At 42.2% G+C, this 26,961-nt stretch overlaps 1 protein-coding gene across 17 annotated transcripts in view; it reads left to right on the top strand.

Annotated features, from left to right (window-relative positions):
- DENND1A (DENN domain containing 1A) overlaps positions 1-26,961 on the top strand; it is a 490,265-nt gene that overhangs the window by 205,237 nt on the left and 258,067 nt on the right. For all 17 annotated transcript variants that reach the window (XR_004626573.1, XM_034664472.1, XM_034664473.1 and 14 more), the window contains 2 exons: positions 21,103-21,172; positions 26,306-26,386. Coding sequence is in view for 16 of the 17 variants with exons in the window: in XM_034664472.1 (XP_034520363.1) it covers positions 21,103-21,172; positions 26,306-26,386 (151 nt within the window). In the remaining variant the exon portion in view is untranslated. The remainder of the gene's footprint in view (positions 1-21,102; positions 21,173-26,305; positions 26,387-26,961) is intronic.

Below are 26,961 nucleotides of genomic sequence, written 5' to 3'. Positions count from 1 at the left end.
TTTATAACTCCTTCCAGGGTTCCTGGTTTTTGCACTGAGGCTCCAGGAATCCTGGAAACCCACCACAGAAGAGGAGGAGGAGGAGAAAGACTGATAAAAGTTGAAGAAAGCTAGCTAGTGGGTAGAATAATGCCCGTTCACTTGTACTCACCTCTACTGATGGGAAGATGTACCTTTAAATTTTCTGTATTGAGAGAGACAGTGATTTCTGCTTAGAGAAACCTTTGTTAAAAATGACTGTTTTTAAGTATAAGAAAAAGAGGAATATGGAACCTAGGTGGAGACAAAATAAATATGCATGTGTGCATCTTTATAAATATGCCTACTTTTTCCCTTTTCTCAAAATGGTGAGAGGAATATCTGGGGAGCAGAATGTACTCTACAAGCAGATCTTCACCTTGTTGGAATTTGGGGATTCCTCTTAATGCAAAAGGCATGCCTCTTTCATTGTTTGTATAGCTCTGATTTAAATTTAACAGGGACTAGTTGAGTTGGTGTAGTGGCAGGTATTTGGTAAGACATAGCTGTTACATATCATCTTCAGAAGTGTTGGGAGTGAGCCACAGAGGGTCCTAGTGAGCTTTGTGTTTCGTTTTTCTTTTTATATACCTTAAGTAACCTAAAGAGGACATGATATGGGTAAAATAGCCATCATAATTTAGAAAGGAACATGCTCGATCCCTGTCTCTTCTCTGTCTAATGAGTTCAAGTAAAAAATATATCAAAAGAAATACTCATAGCAGTATCCTCACATTTCAAAGGGGAGTATATTTATTATAAGAACTGCTGATTCATTAGGAATGCTTCCTAATTCGAACAGCAACAGCTGCTTCTGGTTAGGATAAACTCTGTCTCTTTTGTGCCGTGTCTCTCCAAGGGGATGTGAAATTTTGGGTTAAGATTTTTCTCCTGCTTTAGCTTTTTCTCTCCCTTCCTCACTTTTTCCTCAATTAGGACTTTATCCTTTTCAGTGCTCACACAATTTGAACAACCCACCATACTCACCCCCACCTTTAGAAATGACTTTCGTTAAGCTTACAAATGCTAACGAAACTCTTCTGATAATGTGTTTTGTTTGCCTTCACAGTGGCAGGGGAGCGTATTGTGCAGCAGTTAAGAAAAAAGTTGAGACACGTTGTAGTCATGAATTCTAAGTGCAATAATTTAAAATACAGGGAGCATTTGAGAAACCGCCATTGTCCATTAAATGAAACCACTGTATTAACGTATCATAGCATGCTGTTCTAATCACTTTTCTCCAAATACCAGCTTTTGAAAGAAACATGGCTGTATTTTTTATACAAAATCTGAAATCGTGTAATTGAATGGCTTGGCAGAATAGGTAAATGAATGTAGCAACATGCATTCAAATATGTCTCTTTGGTTTGTAATGAGCTGATTGAAGTTCACAGTTGTAAGACTTGCCATTTTATTTCCTGATTTTACATTCTGGACCCAGACAAAGGTGCCAGTTTTTTGTATTAACAGAAAAAGGAAGAAGAAGAAAATTGTTCATAAGAATCAAGTAAGCTCTTTTTGGGGATCGCTATTGGATTCTGTGCTCCAGGAGCTTTTACTCAACTGTCCTTCTGTAAAATAAAGAATCTTCTAATGTGACCATTTCTATTTAATTTTAGAATTATTAACAACCCCTTTTAGGGCATAAAGAAATTCTGTCACATCTGATGGAGTTGGTCGCCTGCCACGCGTGTGCATGCTCGTGTGAGAGAGATAATTGGTGCCTGTGCATACTTCTCTCATGGCGCTTATCTTAGTAATTACACTTGTTGATTTATGCATCTGATTCCCCCTCTGGACACTGAGCTCCTTAAAATTAGAGACTGTGCCTGATTCACCTGTTAGCCCCGGGACCCAGCAAAGAGCCTCCTAGTCAGTAAATGTCTGACCAAATGAACCACAGAATACTAAAGCCAAATGGGTGTCAGAGTAGATATCAAAATACACAGGAAGATCATCAAGTTTGGAGCTACACGGACATTATGTTAAATCCTGGTTGGTAAGGGACTATGGGAATTCCATGTGGAATCCAATTAAAATTTTGATGTTTCAGGACAATTTCGAGTATTGAAGACCACAACTACTCTACGTTCTCTCAGACAAGAGAATCCATGTTTTTTTGCACCCTACTTGGTAGGAGGTACAGCAGAAAAAGAGAGTTATACTGAGGGATTGCAGAGCCATTGATGGGACAGATACCTACTTCTGGGTTTGTCAGGATGTCCTTTTGGCTGTGCAAATGCATGGCTCTGCGTCAGTTTCTTCCGCTGTTTCCACTCCCATGCCTGCTACAAAAGAAGAGGGTTGAACAGTTTAGAGCAGCTGGCTGCTCTTACACCTCCTTTGGCTCACATGGGTGGGCCAGGTGGCAGAGAACTTGGGTTCTGCTTTTTCTGGTTATGGAGCAACCTCTTGCCACTGCCCATAGTATTATGGTCAAACCTCTGGGCTGGGCATAGTTTCTTAACTAGGAGAAAGCATGCTATAATACAGAGGTATAATACACTACAACCCCAGTGTAGACAGACTGGTTTATCTCATTGACCTGTAAGGTGCATCTCAATACTCTGTTAATGTTAAATTACCTAGCTAATGAAGCTATGTGAAGGATACACTGTTTAAGTACGTTAGGTGGACTGAAGATATTCCTTTAATATCCCCTCACTTAGGATAGAGTGACAACTAGCACCATGGAATTGTGATACGTGGGACTGCCCACAGGGATATGTTGCTATTAAAATGTGTCCTTCACTGGTCAGCATTGGGAAAAAGGCTAAAATACATGGTATGGCTTACGAGGTCATATATAGAATCATAGAATGGTCCACCCAGGTGAATTTTAATTGATATTAAAAAGATGTGAATTTTAAAAAGGTAGATGATGGGAAGAACAGGTGGTAAACAGATTATTTTAATACGGTGTGGTAGGAACTAGGATACATTAGTAGACACCCCATAAGGGGTGAGGGAGATTGACTTAGATGGGGCACAAGGGAGCATTTGGGGGTCCTGAAAATGTTATATATATTGATTATGGTGGTGGTTACACAGCTCTCTGCAGTTATCAGAACCCCTCTAAGGGCACACATGGAATGATGGGTTTTATTGTATGTATACCATAATTCGAAGTTGATTTATTAAAAAAGGATCATGAGCTCTGGAACAAGAAGACCTTCAAATCCTGATTGCCACTTCCCTAGCTTGGTGATGGCCACACATTTTTGAACCTCCATTTCTTCATCTGTCAGTTATAGCTGAAGATAACCCATGTCATGTAGCTGAGGTGAGGAGAAATAATGGCCTTGAACTGCTTGGTCCGATGCCTAACATAGCTGAGGTGTACTAGATATTTTCATTCCCATCCCACTAATGGCTCAGTGTGCTGAACTGGTCTTTAGCTGAAGCTGCTCTATTTTAGACCCATAAAAGTTAAGTTCAAACATTTGTGACAGGTAAAAATGTTAGCATCCATACGTTTGTTTAATGATAGCTGTTAGAGCCTTATTACTGTTGCTATCTTTTATATCACTATAACATATTAAATCTTCTAGAGTTAGATCTTATTTAATTAGTTAAGAACAATATAGGAAAGCACAAGGAATTATTTGCAGTGTTATTTTGAAAAGAGTCATTCATTGAAGAATGTTTGAAAAAAAAATACTGGTGGTACATTTATGATTCCTATCTTTTTTTCCTTTGCTTTCATTCTGTCTTTGAAATGAAATCTTTATCTTGTGTCAAGTGGAGAAATAGTAATAAAATCCCTATTCACCCTAGCCCACTCTTTTGTGACATATACAATCTTAAAAGTAACTGTAAAGGATATACATATGCTTGCGGCTTTTAGGATTTTTAGGGACACTTAAAATAATCCAGAATATGGCATAGAACCACTCTGTCGCCTAAGAGATCAAGTAGACCTTTTCTAATAATTGTAAGAGCAGCTGTTTTTGAGTACTTGATATAATCTGTGAACTGTAGCTGCCACTTGGTATTATTTGCATTAAACTGTTACTGAATTGCTTAATTTGTTCTGTACCATGGTCTTGTTGGGTCAATAGGAAGTGGTGTCCTTTTGCAGAGAAAGTAGGCTTGGAGTGGTGAAGCAATAGCTCAGGGGGAGCCCTTTGGTAGGGTGGGGTAGATCACACCTGTTGCTCCTGGCTGTCCAACTCAACCTTCTCTCCCACCATGTCACACAGCGATGCTGCTTCTGAAGGGAGCTCACTCTTCAGGCCATCCTTTGCCTAATAAGAGCTCATTTTTTTTTTAGCTCTTCTCTTTTTAATTGCATTCAGTATTTTAAGTAATTACAAGAGCACTGACAAAAGCCTTCACTTTTAGAATCTCCTTCCTGGGGGCGCCTGGGTGGCACAGCGGTTAAGCGTCTGCCTTCGGCTCAGGGCGTGATCCCGGCGTTCTGGGATAGCCCCACATCAGGCTCCTCTGCTATGAGCCTGCTTCTTCCTCTCCCACTCCCCCTGCCTGTGTTCCCTCTCTCGCTGGCTGTCTCTATCTCTGTTGAATAAATAAATAAAATCTTTAAAAAAAAAAAATAATCTCCTTCCTTGAGGACTTAGGCCAGCTATATGGGTCTGAAGACCTTTGAATTTATCTGCTTCCTTCTTCCTCTTTCAGTTCATCTTCCACTCTGTTAAAGGGAGTGGTATTCTAAAAACATAAGTCTGATTAAATCCCTCCTCTGCTTAAAACTCTGCTTTCAGGAGAAGAGCTAAACTCCTAGTCTTGTACATAAAACTCACAGGCTGGTCACTTTGGACTTCTCTGGACCATCTTCTGCCAGGATTTCCCTTCCCCTATCTCCCTTTCAACAAAACATTACATAGAGAAACATGTTGCCCCACCTGTAGGTGGGATCCAACCATCTCAAGCCATTTAGTGTTCCTTGTCTCTCTGGCTCTGGAAAATTTTGTTCTCTCCAGATGGAAGTGTTCTTTTATTTCATCTAACTTCTCTTCCTCATTTAGCTGACACCCTGGTCTAGTCAAGATCCTCTCTCCTTCCGTGTTCCCATTGTGCTTGGTGCCCGCCCTTATCACAGCATCCTCCTGTTGCACTGTGAAGAGCTGTTTACGTGTCTTCTTCCCCCAAGAGATCTAGGTTCCCTGAGCTCAGGCAGCACAGTGTCTTGTTCATGTATTTATCCCGGCTGTCAAGCACAGGGCTGGTGTGTGTTGATGCTTACTATATGTTTATGTAAATGACCCAGGCTTAACTATTTGGCCTCAAAACCTAACAGGAAAAAAGAGATTCTGACTCTTTTTCTTTCCTCTCTCAACTTAGGGTGGCTTTGGATTAGTGAGGGTGTCTCATTTTCTGAGGCCCACTAGAGCTTATTGAGGCTGGCCGTTTCCACGTTAAGGAAGGTCACTGAAAACCTTATTAGCCAACCACCCTTGCCCTTGAATTGAGATCCATGATAAGCATGGTATAGCAGAAAGAGCATGAGACTCTGGCATGACCAGTTTGTTAAAGAGTGCTAACTTCCATTTCATCCAGAGACCCTGTTGGGGAACTGGGTCACACAGTTATTAAGCACACTTAAGGAAACAAGAAGGTAGGCTTTAGATTCCATTCTCCCTGATCATGAATCCTCCCCGCCACCAAGCAAGATGACTTGGAAGTTGGTAGGCAGGGAGGGATTACACGTGTGGCTATTTTGAGTTTATAAGTTAAAGTATATGTATTGATTGTAGAAAGTTTGGAGAATATAGTAAAACACAATGAAAATTATTTGTACATATTATAGAGCCTGCTTTATTTTTTTTTAAAGATGTATTTATTTGAGAGAGAGAGAGAGAGCTCATGCATGTGGGGAGAGGGTGGGAATAGGCAGTAAGAGAGGGAGAGAATCTCAAGCAGGCTTTACACTGAGCGAGGGGCCTGACTTGAGGCTCCATCTCACAACCCTGAGGTCACGACCTAGGCCAAAATCAAGAGTTGGACACTTAACGGACTGAGACACCTAGGTGCCCCTAGAGCCTGCCTTTTTTTTTTTTTTTTTTTAAGATTTTATTTGAGAGAGGGGGAGAGAGCGTGAACATGAGTGGGGGAAGGGGCAGAGGGAGAGGGAGAAGCAGACTCCCTGCTGAGCTTGAGGCCCCACTCAGGGCTTGATCCCAGAACCCCAAGATCATGACCTGAGCTGAAGCCTGACACTTAACTCACTGAACCACCCAGGCACTTCCCCAGAGCCTGCTTTTATATCTAAATATATTGTAAGTATTTTTCTATGTTAAAATATTTTTCCATAGTCTGATTTCAATGAATATATAATACTCCATCATTCTGGTAGTTCTTAATTTATTGTGAACTATTGTACATTTAGCTTGCTTCCAAGTATTTGCACTTAATGAACAACACAGAGTACTTAAAAGACAGAAAAACTTTTTGTAATTTTTAAGACACTTCATGCTCAGTACATAAGCCATAGAAAATGCAGAAAAGAATGTAAAAGGAAACAAAGATTATTTACAAAACCCATAACCTAGAAATAACCACTATTAATTTTTTATCTTCTAGTCTTCTTATGAGTGTATATGATTGCCTATGATACATAGCTGTGAACATTGCTTCTTTTCAATCTATATCATTTCATGGACATTTTCTTATATCATTAAAAATATTTTAAAACCTAATTTTCTTTTTTTAAAATTTTTTTTATTTTAATGTTTTTTTATCATATTATGTTAGTCACCATACAGTACATCCCCGGTTTCCGATGTAAAGTTCGATGATTCATTAGTTGCGTATAACACCCGAGTGCACCATGCAATACGTGCCCTCCTTACTACCCATCACCAGTCTATCCCATTCCCCCACCCCCCTCCCCTTTGAGGCCCTCAGTTTGTAAAACCTAATTTTCTATTTCCCGGAGTTATCGTAATTTATTTAACCATTCTCTTAGCACATGTTTAGGTGTGTGTATGTATGTATTGCTATTATACATAATAAAGAACTACCATTTAAATTATATTCCCCCCCAAAATAGTCACAGCATTTAATGCTGGTGAAAACATAGTAAAAATACTTAATGCATATGTTTTCTGACCTTCATTTTAATGTTCTGCTTTTAGTAGTTACTCATTGGAAGACAACTTTCCTGCTGTCTGTCGTACTATGTGAATTTAAGAATTTATACCAGAGACACCTATTTCTGCCAGGTTTGCTGTTTGAGTCTCCTTTCTCTAAAGATTAGTTTTTAGGGTTTCTTTTGAGGGAAACACACAAGTGGTAACGTCACTGGGGATTTAAGACTAATGGTTGATTTAATCAAATACTTCACCTTCCTCTAAACTACCGTATTTTGAGGGAGTTTAGTAACACCAGTTTTGGGCTTTTGTAACATTGTAGACTGCTTTTTTAGGTTTATAATAAAGGAATAAGCTGTAAGTACAAATATTATTTAAAAAATAAGGAGTGACTGAGAGGTGTAGGGGTTTGGTTTTGTGTTGTTATGTTTTAAATCAGGGCAGCAAATCAGGGAGTGACTCATGGCAAGCTGTTTCAGCTTGATCTTCCTGTTAGTGGATCTCCAGCTCCTCCATTGCTCAGGATTGGGCCTGCCCTTCCTGTTAAAGGGCTCACTTGAGGAAACTGTCTGTTTCATCCTGTGGCTGTGTTATGTGGTTATGGTACAGAGGGAATGCAGACCTTGCCTCCTCTCCGGAGGCCCAGCTGCTGCTCCTCATATTTTTCAAGTTGTGTTTTTATTGCCTCTCTCGGATCATTCCCAATGCCATAGTGGTTTCACATACAAACCGAAACCAGGGACCTACTTTTGTGGAAGGTATGCCTTATTCACCTCTACCCAGTGCTTGGCTTACATCGGGTTATGAATGAATGAGAGCTAGCTACAAAACAAATGAGTTTAATGGTTGTTCTGTTTTGACAATTTGGAAATACTGAATCAAATGTAAAGTGTGTGTGCTAACTAATGTGTACTTCATTGATACCATTCCCTGAGATGTTTTTCAGAGAAGAGTCTATTGGTGTAGTTAGTCACATAGACCTGAAATTAACCCTGGGCTACTTTGTGGCTGTGTGACTCTGAGCAGGTGACTTACCCTGTCTGTGCTTCAGTTTCCCCATTTGTTATCTGGGGATACGATGGTACCTATTTAACAGAATTATGATGAGGGGTGAATAAGCAAATGCATATAAAGTTTCTGACGTGTGGTGATTCCAGAAGAGATGGTGGTCTCTACTGTTGTTATGTTCATGTTTGGTGCGTGATGAGCAGCACAGCGGTAAAGGAACCTGGATCTAGGTGTGTCTTGCAGTTGGACAGATTATACTGTCCTGTTCAGCAGGGTGGCTGTGTCTCTGTGTGATTAACTTTGTACAAAGAATCTGCTTCGCTCAGCCTGGCCCAGGTGTGCTACAAAATGAGATAGCAGTAGAGGTGTTCTCCAGGGTAGGAGAGTCTGGTGGGCAAGACGGATGCCTGTGGCAGAATGAAGCAGGGGAGGGGCTGCCGGACTTGTGCAAATTCCTGTTTTTCCTCCCCTCAGAACCTTCAGTCTCCTTTCCAAGAGCGTTTTGGGAGAAACCTCTTGGTGAGAGAGTTGCTTTGTCACAAAAGGTAACTTGAGAGCGGTTTCCTGTCTGTCCTTATTGCCAGCTCTTAGTAAGGTCCTGCTTTGTACCCAGAGGAGGCTTTGAACATCAGCTGTCTCGAACAATCTCTAGTCTTATCACTTATTTTAATGTTCCTTGCACAGGTCACTCTTGGATGTGGTGCTCTGGGCAATCTCACACCAGAATGCTTCCTTTCCTTTATTTAACCTCTGACCTGTGAAAACAAGAGTTAATCAAGAGTTCTAAGGTAGCTAAGAGGAAGGGGAAGTGTTTGGTTACAAATTAAATATGAACAAGTCATAAGTCATAAATCCCCAGTCGTGCTACCAGTTGTGTGTCTCGAGTTGCATATGGTACAGGGTGTTTGGGTTATAAATTCAAGTTCAGGGCTCTGTGATTGCTTGGAGTTAGGTGCTAGGTTAGTTTTCTTTTGGTCTAAAAACTCTTTGCCTTTTAAAACATTACTTTTATTGGACCAGCTACCTTCATATCCTACTTTCTCTCTGTGTGCCTGTGTGTCCTCCTTCCCTGCTTTACCTGCCTGCCTGCTTGTGGTGATTGGTGTGCTGTTCTGTGAATTGAGACAGAACTGCTTCCCTGAAAGAAGTTAAGCATATGGAAAAAGTTGCCAAGGAAAGGCATTGAAGCATAGAGCGTAAATGGGTTTAAGAGACAGCCAGACACTTTTATAGAGAGATTTGCGATTGAATGATATAGCATTCGAGCAGAGATCTGGGGTGGAAATGAACTTAAATGAGTGCTATTCGTGGAAAACTGATGCCCTGTCTAATCTAGCATTTCCTTAATTGTCACCATAAGCATACATTTAAAGCTTTATATTTTAAATTCAAAAAGGCAACATAGTCTGTTTAAGAATCTCCGACACAGGCCATGATTTTTCTAGATAAGTTTTTAAAAATACACATCTAAGGTAGCAGAGGCATTGGGTCTTGATATGAAGCACTGGAAACTTAAAAACTTAAAAAACATCAAACGTTTTAAATCAAGCTATTTATATCTGCGTTTCTGAATCGAACGTGTACGCTAATACCTAAAGCAATAAAGAGCTGACACATGACTCGTGTCCCTGGGGCTGGCAAAGTAAGAAAACATGCCGAATGGTTGGGAGGCAGCCAGAGCTGGATTGCTTCGAACACTTGGAGCAGAGGGACTTTTGGAGGTAAGCTTTCATTTATCAGGGCATTACGGTGAGAACCGCAAGGTAAGATTTTCAAATCCTAATTTCAGGATTGATCGTTACACTTCGTGTTGTGCAACTAGTGTGTTGCAGGGAGCGAGGAGGATAGAAATCGTACAGGACTAGTTTTGTGTCTGAGTTGTGCTTTTGGTAGTTGTGTTGGCCCAGGTACATCACTTTACTTCTCCAAGACTCGGTTTTCTCACCTATAAAATGGGATGATGATTCATCTTCTAGAGTTGTAAAGAATAATATTTCAGAGCACCGGAAACTTGGTAAATGTTTTTCCCCTTCCTCCATTAGCTTTCATTTCTTAGCTCTAAAATGAGAATAGCATCAAATGGTGTCTCAGTGGGTTCATTAATTTTGTTGTTTACTCCTGAAAGTAGGACAGGATTTCTTGTGTAGCCGTTTCTTCCCCTTGTTGTGGTTTTTTCAACAGAGACAATGTATTTCTCTTTTAGTCTATGAAAGATTCTGTAAGGTGGGCCTTAGTTCGAACCTCACTAACCCATTATATTATATTACAGTAGTAATTTAAACCATAGAATAAGATGCTCTGAATGGGGAGAAAACTTGCAGGTGTGTGAATACAGGAGTGGGCAGCATCATAAACTCTCTTAGGAAAATGATGAAAGGCCTTATGTGCTCGCCCTCTCTGGGCTCACTGGAAAATATCTGAGAATTACGCTCAATTGTCAGTGCAGGTGTCATTACTCCAAAGATCTTCTGTTACCAACACTTCACCGGTGATAACAGAAAAGTGCCTCTGTGCTTTCCTCCTGAGCAATCTCCCTCAATCACAGTAACGCTGTCATAGAAAAGAAGACAGCAGATCTGCTCTCTAAAAGCAACAATTATTGAATACCCATCAAGAGAGAAAAGAGCCTTGTTACCAAAATCAAATCCAAGTGTGTGTTTGGGTAGATTTATATAAGCACAGATGTTTTATGGGAACTTTCTGTGTTTTTTTCCTAATGCAAATTAATATTTCTACTCATTCGGTACATGCAATACATTTTCCTGCATAGATGTAATAGGTATCACAATGGGATGCTAATTATGGACATAAATCAGAGATTTTTGAGCTTAACTGGCTACCATAATAAATTTACAAGTTGAGATTAGCAGCTGTGAGCAAAGCAGAATGCTCAGATTGAATGAGACTGACTTTGGTCTCCCAAAGGGGGTTGTTTGTTCTCCTATTTAGGCTCCTCTGACTTTTGCTCTGACTAGCACCAAGAGTGTGATCTTACCAGGGAAAAACCATGTTTACTCTGTTCCAGGCACAGTGGTTGGTGCACTCACATAGGACACCCTCACAATTGTGTGAGAGGGGGTAGTGTATCCCCGTTTCATGCACGGAGGAGGGATCAGGCCACAGGTTGGAATAGAACTGATACTCCAACCAGGTGGGTCTTCTGACTGCACTCTGTGTAAGGTTGATCAACCCAGTGCCATTTATTTTTATTTTTATTTTTTATTTTATTTTACTTATTTGACAGAGAGGGAGACAGCCAGTGAGAGAGGGAACACAAGCAGGGGGAGTGGGAGAGGAAGAAGCAGGCTCCCAGCGGAGAAGCCTGGTGTGGGGCTCGATCCTAGAACACCAGGATCACGCCCTGAGCCGAAGGCAGACGCTTAACGACTGAGCCACCCAGGCGCCCCAACACAGTGCCATTTTTGTGGGAAGGCTTTCAGAACCTCTCTGTTCCTTTTATGCACCTCTGTCATAACAGAGACCCTGTGTTGCTGACATTGTCTGCCGTGTGTCTGCTTCCCTCATTAGACCGTGAGCTCCCCGAATACTAGGACCCTGGTCTCATTCCCCACGTACCTCACACAAAGCCAGGCATATACTGGATGGGTCTTAATAAGTGTGGAGAAATATGTGGTTTGATGAATGATTGACTGCAACATTTGTGGAACGAATGATCTAGAAACGTGTGATGTTTGGACTGTAAACGTCACTTCAATTTTAAGTTCCAGAAAGCATTTATTGAAGCTTAATGTGGTTAGCTCAGGAGGATGTGGTGTGCTTTTCTTACAAGGAGGAACGTGTATACCTTGGTGCTAAGGCTGTAGTTTGAAAACTGTGGACCAGCCCACATGGGTGGTTTTGTTGTGCTCACAGATGGGAGTGCTCATTGGCTGAGGATAATAGGGGAGAAGATATGTCTTATAGAAGGCAGTGTGGTTGGGATCTAGGGTCTTCTCTACTTCCCACCACCAGTTTAGGAGGGAAGGGGGAAGGCATGAGAAGTCTAGGACTGGAAGAGAGGAAAACTCATGGTAGAACTTTTCTCTTCTGGAAGTTTGGAGACAAGAATATCTGCTGAAGAGCAGGAAAATTAGGTTGGAGATGGGAGAAGAAGAAAAAGTTTGGAGCAGACTCTCTGGGGAACTTGGCCTGATGCACTAACAGAGGATTCTTGAGCAATTTTAAAGACTCACCTGTGCTTGAAAAATTAAGTTGCCAAATTAAAATAATCAGCTTGGTTTTGTGACATGTTTCCACAGTACTTGAAATAGGAATACGAAAAGTAGATAGTGATGTTTACTTGTGTTGGAGGGATAGGCCAGGGGCAAGAAACCTTAACTTTGTGTGTCCTTCATGATCGACCTTGACTGTTAATGCACTCTATTCTAATAATTTGTCACAGACTCCAGCAGTCCCTTGGCAGGGGTCATTTTTGGTTCTGGATCATTTTCCTACCAAAATGCCCTGCTTTCCAATAAGATTAGTTGACTGTTACTCCAGTGGCAGTGGATTTAGTAGAAACTACAGGCATGAGTTCCAACTGTCAAGGGAACTTACTGAATGTCTAACTTGTGCCAGGCACACGTTAGAAACTAAACAGTCAGCCATGATCCCTGCTCTCATGGAGTTGACACTACTGGAGAAGACAAAGAAAAGAATCATGCATTATAAACTATGGTGAGTCTGCATGGAGGGTCAGCCCAGAAAGGCCTCACATTCTGGGAGTAAAATGTGTCTATTGAAATGGGGACTAAATTTTTATAGTAAAAATGAGGGGAAACTTTATTTAGGATTTTTATCTAGGAAAAAAATGAAACTCAAATTTTAAAAATAAATTGGTTTCAACAAAAAACTAGCTTTTATTCCAAGAATGCATTCTTTCTGGGATAGAATAAATCATTAGACAATAATGGTTTTTTAGGGGAGAGGTTATGGTTTTGGTTTTTCTGACATAGTAACACTTTATGTTTGACTTTCTCAGCATAATCATTAAAAGAGTAATTATTCCAAAAGTATTTGAGGACTTCATCAATTTCTCTCAGGCCTCTCTGAGTCCTTTGATATCGAATTCATTTTCTTTTGATGTGACTGGTGTGCCACTGTCCTTGTTTGTTTTTTGAGTTTTCTCTTTGTCCCTTGTTCCCTGGTCTGATGCTGCCAGGTCTTCATTTGTTGGCCAGTTTGCCGCAAACCTGAGTGGGTGTCCATCATCTCAAACAAGGGCTTCATGAAATCCTGCATCCTTTGCAATGGTTGTAGTTTTATTTCCTTTTGTTGTAGATGTTTGACCAACAAGACACTGACAGAGGAGCAGGGAGAGATACTAGGTCAAACCAGAAGGGCTGAATGGGAACTTACTGGTTTAAGTGGACACATCATTCATGAGTATTTTCCTCTTGTAAGGGTTCATGCTTTCCTATTCACTCTGGTGACTGCAGGGCATGAGGACTTCCTGGACCGAGTTCTAAAGACACATCTGACCCAGACAGAACCAAAAAGAGCTTCCCAAAGCTGAGATCGGCCAGAATGTTAGGCGGAGAGGGGCAGGAAGAGTATTCCAGGCACCAGCCTGGGTGTGTCTGCATACCTCATTTACATTAGTTAGGTGGTGAATATCTTTCAGAAGAGGAAGCCCAGTCTTAAAGAGATTGTGTTCCTGAGGTGTCACAGCTAGAGAGTATCAGAACTGAGATTCCCCCAGGGTTCTTTGACGCAAGTCTGTGTTGTCTCCAGCATATGCCATGCTGCTTTGCATTTTTTTTTAAATTGGGGGGGGGTTGTTTTTTGAAAACTTTAAATACTGAATGCCAAATAGCCTTAACCAGGGCATGCTTTGTCATCCGATGAATCTCAGCAAAATCTGACAGGAAATGAGAAGAGAAAGGATACCTCTCTCGCAGTACCCAAGGTGGAGTTTTAAGAGCTCCTCAGGGAGTGGAAATCACTGAGAAAAATTGAAAGACCTTATTCTATGTCACTCTTCTTAGCTTTAAACTCATTCCAGACCTAAGTTAAAAGCAGCTCTACGGTACCCAGGGAGGTACCACTTCATTATATCTCTAACATTATGGTGTCTGAGTGTTTAAATGTTAAAATTTTATTATGAAGTACTTTTCTTTTTATTATTTATATTAGAACCAGAACTTACATTGATATTTTTTAAAATTATGTATAAACTGGATTATCTAAGATTTTCTTTTTTGGGTAACAAAGTGGACATGTTCTGGTAAGGCTGAGATCTGCTGGACTGTGCCGAGGGGGGAATAATCACTTTTTACCTAGTTCTGAATACTCATCCTCAGAACGTTACTTCTCTTTAACCAGCCCTTTGGTCCCCTGGTAATTACAGAATAAAGGGGAGGCCCATCAGTTTGGCATATGACAGGCCCCTGGAATCTGGCTTTTTTTGACCCCTACCTTGCCTTCTCTCCTGAAGCCTGACTACCCTTCTCTCTGGCTATTCCAGCTGTTCACAGTTCTTGAGTCAGGCCCAGTGGGTCAAACCTGCAAGTCATTGCTCACGAGATTTTTTTTTTTTTCTATCTTTAATGCACTCTATCCCCACCCCTTCCAGCCTTCCTCCCATACACTGAGAACAACCTCTTTGAAGACTTCACTGATCCTCAGTCTTCTCTGTGCATGGGGTATCGACTCCCACAGTTGCAACCAGACATTCTCTCTCTTACCTGCCTCTCCCTTTAGCCATGGTTTAAAATTTAAAATTTTATTTTCCCAGCTCATATTATTTTCTATACTCCAATTGGTCTACTTATGCTATTTTTTTTATTGTGCTATGTTAGTCACCATACAGTACATCATTAGTTTTTGAGTAGTGTTCCATGATTCATTGTTTGTGTATAACACCCAGTGCTCCATGCAATATGTGCCCTCCTTAATACCCATCCCCCAACCCCCTCCCCTCCGAAGCCCTCAGTTTGTTTCCCGTAGTCCATAGTTTCTCATGGTTCGTCTCCCCCTTGGATTCCCCCCCTTCATTTTTCCCTTCCTTCTCCTAATGTCTTCCATGCTGTTCCTTATGTTCCACATATAAGTGAATATTTTTGATAAAATGAAAGATCCTTTAGATTCTCCCTCTCCCATTTTATTTCAGTTTTGAAACAATAACGAACATATAAAAGGGGCGTCTGAGTGGCTCAGTTGGTTAAGCGTCTACCTTCAGCTCAGGTCATGATCCCGGGGTCCTGGGATCAAGCCCCGCATGGGTCCTGGGATCAAGCAGTGGGGAGTCTGCTTCTTCTCCCTCCGCCCTTCCCCCTGCTCATGCTCTCTTTCTGTCAAATAAATAATATTTTAAAAAATATATAGAGAGAAAAGTTGTGAGTACAATATAAATGCCCATTTGGGAGATGTTGCCAAAATAATACCCACTAACCCCCAAATACTTTAGTGTGTATTTTTTTTTTTTAAAGGAAGCATTCTTGGAGCACCTGCCTGGCTCAGTCGGGAGAGCACGTGACTCTCAATCTTAGAGTCATGAGCTGAAACCCCCATGTTGGGCATGGAGCCTACTTAAAAAAAAAACAAAAACAAAAACCACCTTTTTTTTCATAGCTACATTACGATCATCAAAATCAGAAAATTAGTTTTGACACAGTACTACCATATAATACTTGGACCCCCTTCTATATGAGGGGCAAGCTGTAGTTTAGAATCACATGTTGCATTTAGTTGTCTTGTCTCTTGTCATCTTATTCTGGAATAGATCCTCAACATTTCCTACACTTCTGTGAACTTGACATTGGCTGTTAATTTGTAGAATGTCCCTCATCCTCAGGATTGGGTTCTGCTAGAATATGATGGAAGTATTCGGTATTGTTTCACCGCATTGTCAGTTGGCACACTTCCAGTTTGTCGCAGTGCTTAAGGTTGTGTCTCCCAGGCTTCTCCCTTCTTTTTCCCTTTATAATTAAAAAGTGTATTCTGAATGTCCTCATCTTATCCTCGTCAGACTTCCGATCATTTATATTAGCACAGACTCATGATTCCCTATTTTATTTATTATTACATAATCTGTTTTTATCATTATTTGGTTTGATGCTCAGATTGTCACAGATTTTGTCGGTAGGAGCCCCTCCACACTGGCTTTTGTGTCCTTTTGGCATGTCCTGATCTTATGTGTTGAACACTGCCTTTTTTCTAGCGCAACAAGATATTTCCCAGCCTCCGCTCTGGAATCAGACATTTCTTCAAGGAGCTCTGGTTCCTTTTAGTGAAGAATGGTACTTAGAAATCAGGACTGGACACTAAGCATGCTCATTATAATTAGGGTGTCTTTGCTTCCAGGGCCCCTCAGTGGCTGTAGCTAGAGAATCTATGTATGTATAATGTACATATACACCTATGTATGCACATACATACATTTGTATTTCTATTTCTTTTATTTGTCTCCATGATTTCACACAGTTACATCCAATTCCAATACGGCACCATAGATTCATTCCTGTTCTCTCCTGGTCCGTATTTGTAACTCTTCTCTGATAGTAGTAATGGTTTCCATTACATATTTACATGCTTGATCAGCCTCGATCAGACTCTCACTGCTGTAGCTGCTTTCCTCCATGGCTGCCCTTCTCACCACACTTGGACTGTGACCTCATAGGCACTGCAGCCTCCTCCTACCCTCTCAACTGCTTGGGCTCTGCCTTACCACCCTTCCTGGAAGCCCTCCTACCCACTTAAGCTCTGACATCCCACGCTGAACTGCCTTCCAGATGCTCTTTTTATTCCTCTTAGGTTCCAACACCGGTCTAGTCAGCCTCTTTCTCCTGACATAGATGCTTTCTTACCCAGTGCCAGGCCTTGCCCCTACTTAAGCACTGCTTCCCCCCTCTTGAGTTCTGATGTTCCAAGCCACACCTCCTTCTGGGTTTCTACTCTCATGACCTTGCTGGAGCCCCGACTTTCCCTCACTAGGAAATCCTCCTCACCCCACTCAGACTCTAGTACTCTGGGCCTGGTGGCCCCTAGAGGAGGATTTCCTCCTCCCTGTGCTTGAACTCTGACATCCTGCTCACAGCTGCTATTCTCTCAAGTGAACACCTTCCTTGGGTTGGTCAGTGTCTGCCTCCATTGCTCCCCATCACACACACCCCTGCTTTGCTTGGGCTCATCTGATGGCTTTGAACTCAACTATTAGTAAGAGATGTGGGAGAGCTTTTTAAAATTTGTAATGGTTTTCTTTTTTTTTTTTTTTTTTTTAAAGATTTTATTTATTTATTCGACAGAGATAGAGACAGCCAGCGAGAGAGGGAACACAAGCAGGGGGAGTGGGAGAGGAAGAAGCAGGCTCCTAGCAGAGGAGCCTGATGTGGGGCTCGATCCCATAATGCCGGGATCACGCCCTGAGCCGAAGGGCAGACGCTTAACCGCTGTGCCACCCAGGCGCCCCTGTAATGGTTTTCTATCTAAATACTTATGACATTGGAGTGGGATCCCATCATATGTACACTTATACAAGGTCACTTAGACACATGCGTATATACACAAAACAGTGGGAATGATTATCCTGACAGTCCATTCAGTGGAGCGAGATTAGAAATGTAAGTCATCTGTCCTCAGTCGGACTCAGTTCCTGAGTTCAGCCGGAGGGTAAGTAGCTCACCAAGCTGACAGATTGGAACATAGACAGTTTTCATTCAGTATGTCCTCCCAGGCTCAGGCCAGCTACTTCGTGTCTACAAAACCATGTCTGCTCTATGTAGGGGACAACTTAAGGGCCTTTTACAGGTGATTTTTACCATGGGCCATTTGACTCTAAGCATTATCTCTTGAACCTGCCCCTGCACGTTTCACAAAGACCTGTGATAGCCCACGTCAGTGAAGCCATGTGTGTAGGAATACTCGGATGCTGCCTGAGTTCTTCTCAAGTTTATGACTTTGTATTGCCTCACACAAAACAAAACCCCTCCATTTGACTGTTAGGCCAGGGAGCGATGGCAGAGCCTGGGACAAAGTTACCCAAGCCACAGATCGTGGCCAGTGCCTGGGAAGCAGGCTTGTCCATTTTGGATTTTCCCCGTCAAGGAAGGCTCTTTTGATTGGCCATGATCATTTAATAACTTGATCCAAAGTCTGAGCTAAATAAAGCCCTTGGAAAAGAGTTCCAGCTCCCCTCACACGAACTGTTTTGTTGTATATGTCTCTTTTCCCCACTAGGACCATGGCCTTCCTGAATGCAGGGACTGTTTGTTGTTTGTCTTTTGGGCCCTAGCCTTGGACTGAGCGCACTACACAGTGGTGCTCTGCATTGTGGGCTCCAGTGGTTGCATAGAGGTGGCAAGTGGAGCAGGCCCAGAGGTGTTTGGAACTCCTTTAGATGTCCAGGGACGAGCAGTGTAATGGAGTGTTTGTTTCCTGTCTCTGGATGGGGAAGTAGTGTTTACTCCATGATGACAGACACGCACAAAATGGAGCAGAGGGTCTCCATATCCTCACCTGCAACCTCGCAGGCAGGGCAGAGCTGTCGTGCCAGCGCTAATGAAGCAGTACAGGAAACGCCACTGGATAAGGTTCAGCTGTGAACCCTGGCCTCCCAACAGGGGAAAAGAGGGATCCTTTGAAGAAGAAGACAGCTGGGTTTTGGTTTCAAGACCTTAACACTGCCATCACTGGATATTCATCTGTCAGTGCACAGGGGACAACATGTGGGGAACAGTTGCGTCCGGTCAGGCCACAGGGAGAAGGAAATGGCCGATCTCCAGGGTAACCACGAAACATCCCGTGGCTGAGGGTTCTGCTTAGTATAGGCAAAAAGAATTGATTTGGTGAGGTTGAGGCTGTGTGTGAGAAGCTGGACACTCTGGTGTGGGCCGTGCGGCCCTACCACGTCACCCTCCCTCAGCCCCCTAGCAGCTTGTGGGCCAGTTGAACTTCGTGGCAACAACCACTTTTGTGTATACCACAGTCCTGAATTATCAGAGACCCCAGCCTGCCCCACGTCGCTTCATCAAGAATTCCTAAAATGACTTCAGCTTTTCTCTCATTTTTTTGAGGCCATGATTTCCTTGCAAGAAAATATTTTCTCTTTTTCCTCCCCCCCCCCCCCCCCCCCCCCTGACTTTGAGTTGCTGGATTTAACTAGTGGTATTTTCTCTTGGGGGGGGGGATTTGTAATCCTTGGTTGATTTTGTTTACTAAGAGTCCTCTAATCTGGGCAAGAGTTTTTGTCTGAGGGGATTTATTGTTCCCACTATAATGGCTTTTAACTCAGCCGAGGTTTATTTAACAGAATAGGAAGGGAGAAACTTATCTCCTCCCTAATCCCTCTCGAATGTTTACATTGCTCTGCCAAAGTAAATGCTGTGGGAAGTGGCAGCAGTCATTTGCTGTGTAATAGTCAATATGCAGCTGCCAGAGCTGATTGAAACATATTAACATAAGTGATAATACTGTCATAGAAGTGAAAAGTTAAGTTGCTTATCAGTATATTTTGATAAGCTACTTAAATTTTACAGTAGCATGTGCTGGCTTCAGACAGACGTTAATGATGGAGAACTGTGCACTTTATCTGTCCTCTGGATTGCCTCTCACTTCATCTATTACCCTCGCCGGTACAGCTGGTAATCTGTACGGGGTGCTGAGTTCCCTGCGCCTGGCGGGATCCACGCTCCACTGCGCGTCCAACTCTATCAGGAAGGGACCCCGTGAGCTCAGCAGGGCAGACGCGAGCAGGACTGCAGGAGCTTGGTACGACACCCTCCTCGCTTGACTACGACACCCTCCTCGCTTGACTACATGTAACTTTGGAAAAGCTTCTTAATGGAGAATAAAGCCATTTAAATTAAGTGACAAAACTTATGAGTGGCGGGGGTGGGGGTGTGAGATGGTTCACCAACAATTCTATAACATTAACATGCCTTTGCTCTTAGTCTTTGTTTAGTTGTGTTTGGTCAGTCAACACCGAGCACTGATGGTATGCCGGGCTCCATGCTTGGCCCCAGGAAGACAAAGTGAAGAAAGATGAGATCCTTCCTTCTCTGTGCAGTCTGTTAGCAAAACAGATACACCATTGAGTGCCGCATTGTGTGTGGAATGTTCTAACGGGAGTATGCATGTCACCAGGGCAGCGCAGAGAAGAGGGAATTAGGGCGTGAGGGGCGGGGATGGGGAGCGTGTGGAGGACCGTTAGGAGGGTGAGTGGAAATCAGCTAGCCTAGACCATGAAGGTCAGAGGGAGAAAGGGGCCAAGTGTATGCACACTTGGGCAGGCTTGAGGATGTCCTTGAGAGGAATGCACGTGGGGAAGTCGAGCGAGCAGCCAGTCAGGGGCCTGACAATGAAGAGCCTCCAATGCCATCCTAAGAAGTCCAATAGTGAGGGGGCACCACTGCAGGAACGGGATCTCTGGGCCACTTAGATGTGCATTTTAGAAAGATTATTCTTGAAGCCCCACAGAGGATAGAGTGAAGTCAGGACCAGACTGTCCTTGGAGTGAAGGGGCACCACGGTCAGGACCCAGTAGAGGGCAGTGGGGACAGAGTGTTAGAGCTCGTCCTGCAGTAAGTCTGGAAGGGGTGCAGTACAGGTAGGATGTTTGATGCTGCAGTATGACTGGTTTCAGGCTCGTGGGGCCTTTGGGACACCTTGCAGACAGCAGCAGGGGAAGTGCTGTATGTATGAGTGTGTGGCGTGTGTGTCCAGTCATGCAGAACTTGCACAGAAGCTTCCTGGAAAGGGTGGGTGTGGTGGGAGAGGCCTGGGGGCTATTCAGAGATGGTTCCTGATTGCAGAGTCTGCTTTGAATTTCTTCTCTGTGAACTTGTTCTAGCTCTGAGGCATGGGAATAATTTATAATGGACATTCAGTCCTCCACCTTACAACAGGCAGTTTTTTTAAATCCCAGAAATAATTAGCATTCTACCAGTCTGGGTTTCCAGCAGCCTATAACGGGAAGACTCTTCAGGTTGTAGAGGAAAAACTGAAATGTACCAGTCTCGAATTAGCTCCTGGTTGAAGTTTTTGACCTGCATACTAATATTTCATGTTTCTCCTCTTCTTTCCCCAGCTATCTTCCCTGGTTTGAAGTATTTTATAAGCTGCTTAACATCTTGGCGGATTACACGACAAAGGGCCAGGTATTTACCTTGTATTTGATTCTTTTTAGCAAGTAACTTCAACTCTTTTGATTATTAAAGTAATACATGCCTTATATTTCACCAAAATGTTTACCAAAAAAGTAATGCATGCCCATTATAGAAAGTTTGGGAAATTTGGAAATAGGAAGGAAGAGAAAAATCACTTCTGATATGTTTCCCCTTCCCCCTTCCCAAAAATAACAATCACTAGTATTTCGGGATGTTTCCTTCCTTTACTTTTTGAGTTAAAGGAATAATAATAATAAATAGACCCTTAGCATTCAGAGTTAATATTCTGGTATTGGATAGCTGATATTCCCAAGCAGCCCTGGAAGTTCATGACATCTGTTAAATTATTATTTTGCTGAGGCACAAATTTGAATTGCTCATGTCATGCTGCAAAGCTCAATTTGTGAGTAAAACTTACAACTTAACTGACAAGTGACCTAGCCACCTGTCCCAAGTTCACCTTCCAATAAGGCTTTGTTGTGCTCTTTCAGTAAGTTTTTTAAGGGTCTAAAAAATTACTTAAAAAGTTAGCTCTACTTTACTGTACTTTTGGAAGAAATGATTTGCTGAAGTGTCCTCCATGGATGTCAAAGGCCAGCTGGGGCTGTATTTAGACTTTCATAGCTCACATTTTTCAGGTGCTATAGTTACAGAAGCATTTCTCCAGGCTAGTACAAACACATTTTTCATGGGTGCATAGCATTTTATTATGGACCTTGGAAACATTTCCCTATTGTTGGAAGTTGTTTTTTGTTTTTTAAGATTTATTTATTTTAGAGAATGTGTGCACAGGCATGCACACGCAAAGTGGGGGAGGGGCAGAGGGAGAGAGAGAGAGAGGGAGAGAAGCAGACTCCCTGCCAAGAGTGGAGCCAGACATAAGCCTCAATCTCATGGCCCTGAGACCATGACCTGAGCCGAAATCAAGAGTTGGACACTTAACTGACGGTGCCACCGAGGCGCCCCGATTAGGAGTTTTTGTTATTTGGGATTTTTTTTTTCCACTGTAAGTATAGCTCTTAGCATCTTTGAACATAAAGCGTTTTCTTAATTTTGGATTATTCCCTTAAGAGGAGAATCTCAGAGGGGCCATTTATAGGGCAGTGAACATAAACATTAAAAAAAAAAAAAATTGCCAAACTGTTTTCCAAAAGAATTGTACTGTTTTCTTAAAAGATGCCCTTTACTAGGAATGTATGGAGTGCCTGGCTCACCATACTCTTGCGTATCATTCGTTGAATTCGTTGTTTATTTGACAAGTGAACAGTCTCATTGTTTTAATTGCATTTTTTTGATTATTAGTGAGTTGAATATTTGTCCATATATCTAACTTCTTAAATTTTCCTTTTTGTAAGTGGCCTAAGATTTTTAATTGGTGATACATTATTATTAAATGTTACAGAAATTTTTTTCTCCTCATACTTTCTACAGAACATTAGATCCATTAAAAAAAAAAAAAAGTGCCCTGGTTCAGTAATACTGGGGTTGGGTAGAGGGAAAGCTGTGTTTCATTTTTGTCTTTTTAAGATTCATGCCCTGGTGGCTCTGAGAAGATCCTGCTGTGGAGAAACATGTGTTACTCAGTACTTCCCATCTTGTTTGGCCCCAGACCCTTTTTATTCCATGACAAATATTAATATTCTGAGATATTGATGTTTCCTAGAACATACTTGAGGAAATGCTGCTTTGGAGAAAAAGTGGAAAATGTATGTATAATGGAGAAATCTTTCCTTCAAGTAAGATTTACTCACCAGCAGTGTATTCCAGAGGCCACAGTAAAGGGAAGGAATAACTAATAGAAATGGCTTCCTAGGTCACTACACTCACCCTGAAAGGATGGTTATGTATCAGGGAATTTTGTCATGAGGGAAGTGATTTATTCTTTGAAGTGATTTATTCTTTGATGATTGAATTCAGAGGCTACCTTGGGCCTGTTCATCGATTTATGTTCACAATTCACTTCAGTCAAACATTAATTTTTTCATTCAAATTTGAAAGATATCTTTAATAAATAGAATTGTATCACACGTAGGCTCTTAACAGTCTTAGAATCGGAGATTGACTCATATTTTTTTTCTTCCATATTTATGCTTCAGTCAAAAGACAGTAGACTTTTAAAAATGTGTCCTGTGGTACAGAAAAAGTTGGGTTTGGGGGCGCCTGGGTGACTCAGTCGTTAAGCGTCTGCCTTCGGCTCGGGCATGATCCCAGGGTCCTGGGATCGAGCCCCACATCAGGCTCTGGGAGCCTGCTTCTTCCTCTCCCACTCCCCCTGCTTGTGTTCCCTCTCTCACTGGCTGTCTCTCTCTCTGTCAAATAAATAAATAAAATCTTTGAAAAAAAATTTTTAAAAAAAAGGAATTATGACACAAATGATAGGAAATCTGTCTACAACTGGCTTGTTGGCAAGATGTGGGTCATTGGATTAAAACAGGAGGAAAGAGCTTTTATTAAAAAAACAATCGCCTCTCCAAGTCCAAAAGTCTTTGGGCATGGTAGGCTTCAACTGGGGGGGTGTGGGGGTGGGTAGTGACCATGACAACTCAGAGCGGAGTGTTGGAGCCTAAGATACATGATGAAGGTATCTGTCTGGGTCATTGATCCACCATGTTTATCAGACCCTGGATGGGGCATTGAGGGCATCCCTGTGGAAGAATTGGCAGGGGTTGAAGAGGGTATCTGAGCTGGAGAGCAGCCTGGCTAAGAGTGTTGGGAGTCTGAAGGATGAAGCGGTTGTTTATGTGTGTGCAATAGTAGTGGCAGTGGCTTGGCACCAGGTATCAGAACTCTAGGAGGATCTAGAAGAATCCACAAGGGAAAGGGGGCAGCAGTGGTCCAGCACTGGGATGTTGGAGCCTAGGGCGAGGAGGGCATTCTTGTTGAGGAGGAGTGGACAGTAGTATTCTAGCATTGGATGTCCCTATTCCGGCAGGGCAAGGAGGGCCTCTGGGTGGATAGGGTCAGTCATAAAAGATTGGTTACATACAAATAAGTAAATATATTAAGAAAATAGGATTGATTCTTCATTTCTGTAGAATTCAGTTACAAATATGAAAAGGAAGGAAACCAGAAGGATTCCTATGTTGGATTGGAATTAGAGCCATTAGTGTGAACTGATGGCTTTCGATATATGTGATATAGAAATCAATAAAAATGCGTATATTGTGGGTCTCTGTGTGCATAGTATATTTTCTGGTTCTAACCACTAAAAGAGTCTGGGGATAGCAATACCCAGGTAGCAATGAGCACACCTAGTATGCAAATGGTTTTTTCTAAATAACATTTTCCACTAAAAGGAGCCAGGGCTCTCTGAGGAAATGTCTAATTCTAGGGCCAGGGCAGGGAAAGTAAAAAATGAGCCTGGAATATCTTTTTGTGCCAAAAAAGTGCTCAAAGGAATTGTTCAAAGCATGATGGGGACATGTCAGAAAGACACAGAAGTGAGCTTGAAATGAATAAGGGGTTCCCACTAGTCCAGTCTGGGACAATTTGAGCATTAAAACAAATAACAATAGAAAAGATTTGTAGCCATTGAATAAAACAGGAAACCACGTATGCTTACAAAATAAATAAGTAAATAGATAAGTTAAAGTTTGCTGAGGAAGGGGATGTTTACATAAAGTATCACTCCACAGAATGCTTGCTAAGCCCAAAGGGAGAATGAGTACCTTCACAGTGGAGACTTCAGAGAATTAATCAAATGATCAAAGTGAACATCATGGGTAATGGAATGAATTGAAGTCTGAATCAATAGGAAACATCAGGTAATTGAGAATTATTCCACAAAATGGCTGGTCTCACTGTCAAGTGCCTGCAAATCTAGGAAAGACACAGGACCTGTTCCAGGCTGATGAAGACCAGAGAATTATAACTAAAGGCAACATGTGATTCTGAGCTGGATTATTTTGCTATCCAAGGACATTATGGGCACAGTTGATAAAACTTGAAGGGAATCTGATTTGATGGTAATGTTCTATCCATATTAATTTCCTGATTTTGATGATTAGTTGTGGTTGTACCAGAGAATATCCTGTGTATTTATAGAAGATGAAACATAATGTCAGCAACTCACTTTCAAGTAGTTCAGGAAATAAAAAATTGCTGTCCTATAATTGTGTAAATTCGAGGTTGTTTCAGAGCAAAATTAAACGTGTGCATGTGTACACACATTCATTTCTCTGTGAGACACTTGAATGATCAGAGTTCAGATTGAAGCAGGTTTTTAATCTGGGCTCATCCTCTTTTTCCCTCTCCTTAAAATTCATTACCCAAGACTGCTGTGAAGCAGTGGAGAGGTCTCTGAGCTCGAACACAGTAGCCCCTGGTTGTGCAGCTTACTAACTGGCTGATCTGAGCCACGTTGTTTCACCCTTCAGAGCCTCAGTTTTCAGCCTGTGAAGTGGGATAGTTGTGAGGATCAAACAGATAACAAATGGAAACACATGTAAGCTTAATACTATTCTATTAGAACAGACACAATGGCTTTTGCATAATTCTGTAAGCAGCGTTCTTTTGAGCATTTTAAAAGTGAATCTGTTTTCAATCGAATAATTTGTACTGCTTTGTATTTCATTCTGTGGCTCAATTTCACTAATTAAAATGCACAGCCACCATACTATATTGCATGCCGTTGTATGTAGTTCATTTTAACTTTCCATAATTGGATGCTGCTGTGTGTATCCAGTGAACACTCAATAAAATTAATTGAGGGTAATGATGATGAAGACAAGATCTATAGTGTCATCGTTATTTCTCCCAACCACCCCCGCCCGGTACGCCAGGATTGTTTGCATTTAAAAGTTGTTGCTATGGAGTTGAGAGGATAGGTTTGCTGAGAGCTTATGGTATATGATCCATAAAAGGCGGTCATGGTAGGTGTCTCACTCAGTAGAAAATGTCAAACTTGGTGTGGGAGGATCTATTTGGCTCTTATATTGAGCTATAAGCAGTGTCTTTTGTCCGAACCTACTTGAATATCAAGCCTGTTTCTGTCCTGGGGCTAGCACCTCCCCAACCCCCTCAGTCATGAGGGCCTCCGGCTCACTACGTGCCCAGACCTCCCTGCAGGCCTCTGACTAAGGGCTCAGCCTTGCTTTTGTCACTTAGGCCTTTTCTTTCTTTCAGGAGAATCAGTGGAATGAGCTTCTTGAAACTCTGCACAAACTTCCTATTCCTGACCCAGGAGTGTCTGTTCATCTCAGCATGGTAAGTGGGGGCAGAAAATTAGCCATCACTGAGAAACCATTTCATTATTAACAGTGAGGTGGAGTTAGCTGAACAAGATCGTCTTTTGTTGTCTGCACCTTCCCCAGCCCTACCTCCAAATACTCCGAAACCTCTGGACTCAAGACAGGCCAAGGAGTTCAGTTATCGTCCTTTCTCTGGGATTCTGTAAGGAATGGGTCCCAATTGTCCCCAGGCTCCTCTCCTCCCGGTTGTCATCCCATCAGTAGCATCTCCTAGATGGTAGGTGCTGGGCTTGGAATGGCCCCTACCTGCCTCCTCAGCCCCCATCGTGGGGCTCCCTGCCTCATGCTTTGCCCTGCAGCACTGCTGTGCATGCCTTTTTGCCCATCCTGTCGCCCCTGAACCTTCAATACTGCCTCTCTCCTCTTTACCAAGCTGGCCTACATTCATCCTTCAAAACTCACCTTGGATTTTATTTCCAGAGAAATCCTCTCCTTAATTCCCGTCCCCAAGGTTTAGTCAAGGTTTTCTTCTTTGCCCCAAGCATCTCGTACACTTTGCAGTGCTTAGTCATACCACATCTGTTCTCCTAT

Source organism: Ailuropoda melanoleuca, chromosome 7 (assembly GCF_002007445.2).
Source record: "Ailuropoda melanoleuca isolate Jingjing chromosome 7, ASM200744v2, whole genome shotgun sequence".
In the NCBI taxonomy this organism is placed as follows: Eukaryota; Metazoa; Chordata; class Mammalia; order Carnivora; family Ursidae; genus Ailuropoda; species Ailuropoda melanoleuca.
The sequence above is the reverse complement of the archived record's forward strand: the minus strand, read 5'-3'. Positions and strand labels throughout refer to the sequence as shown.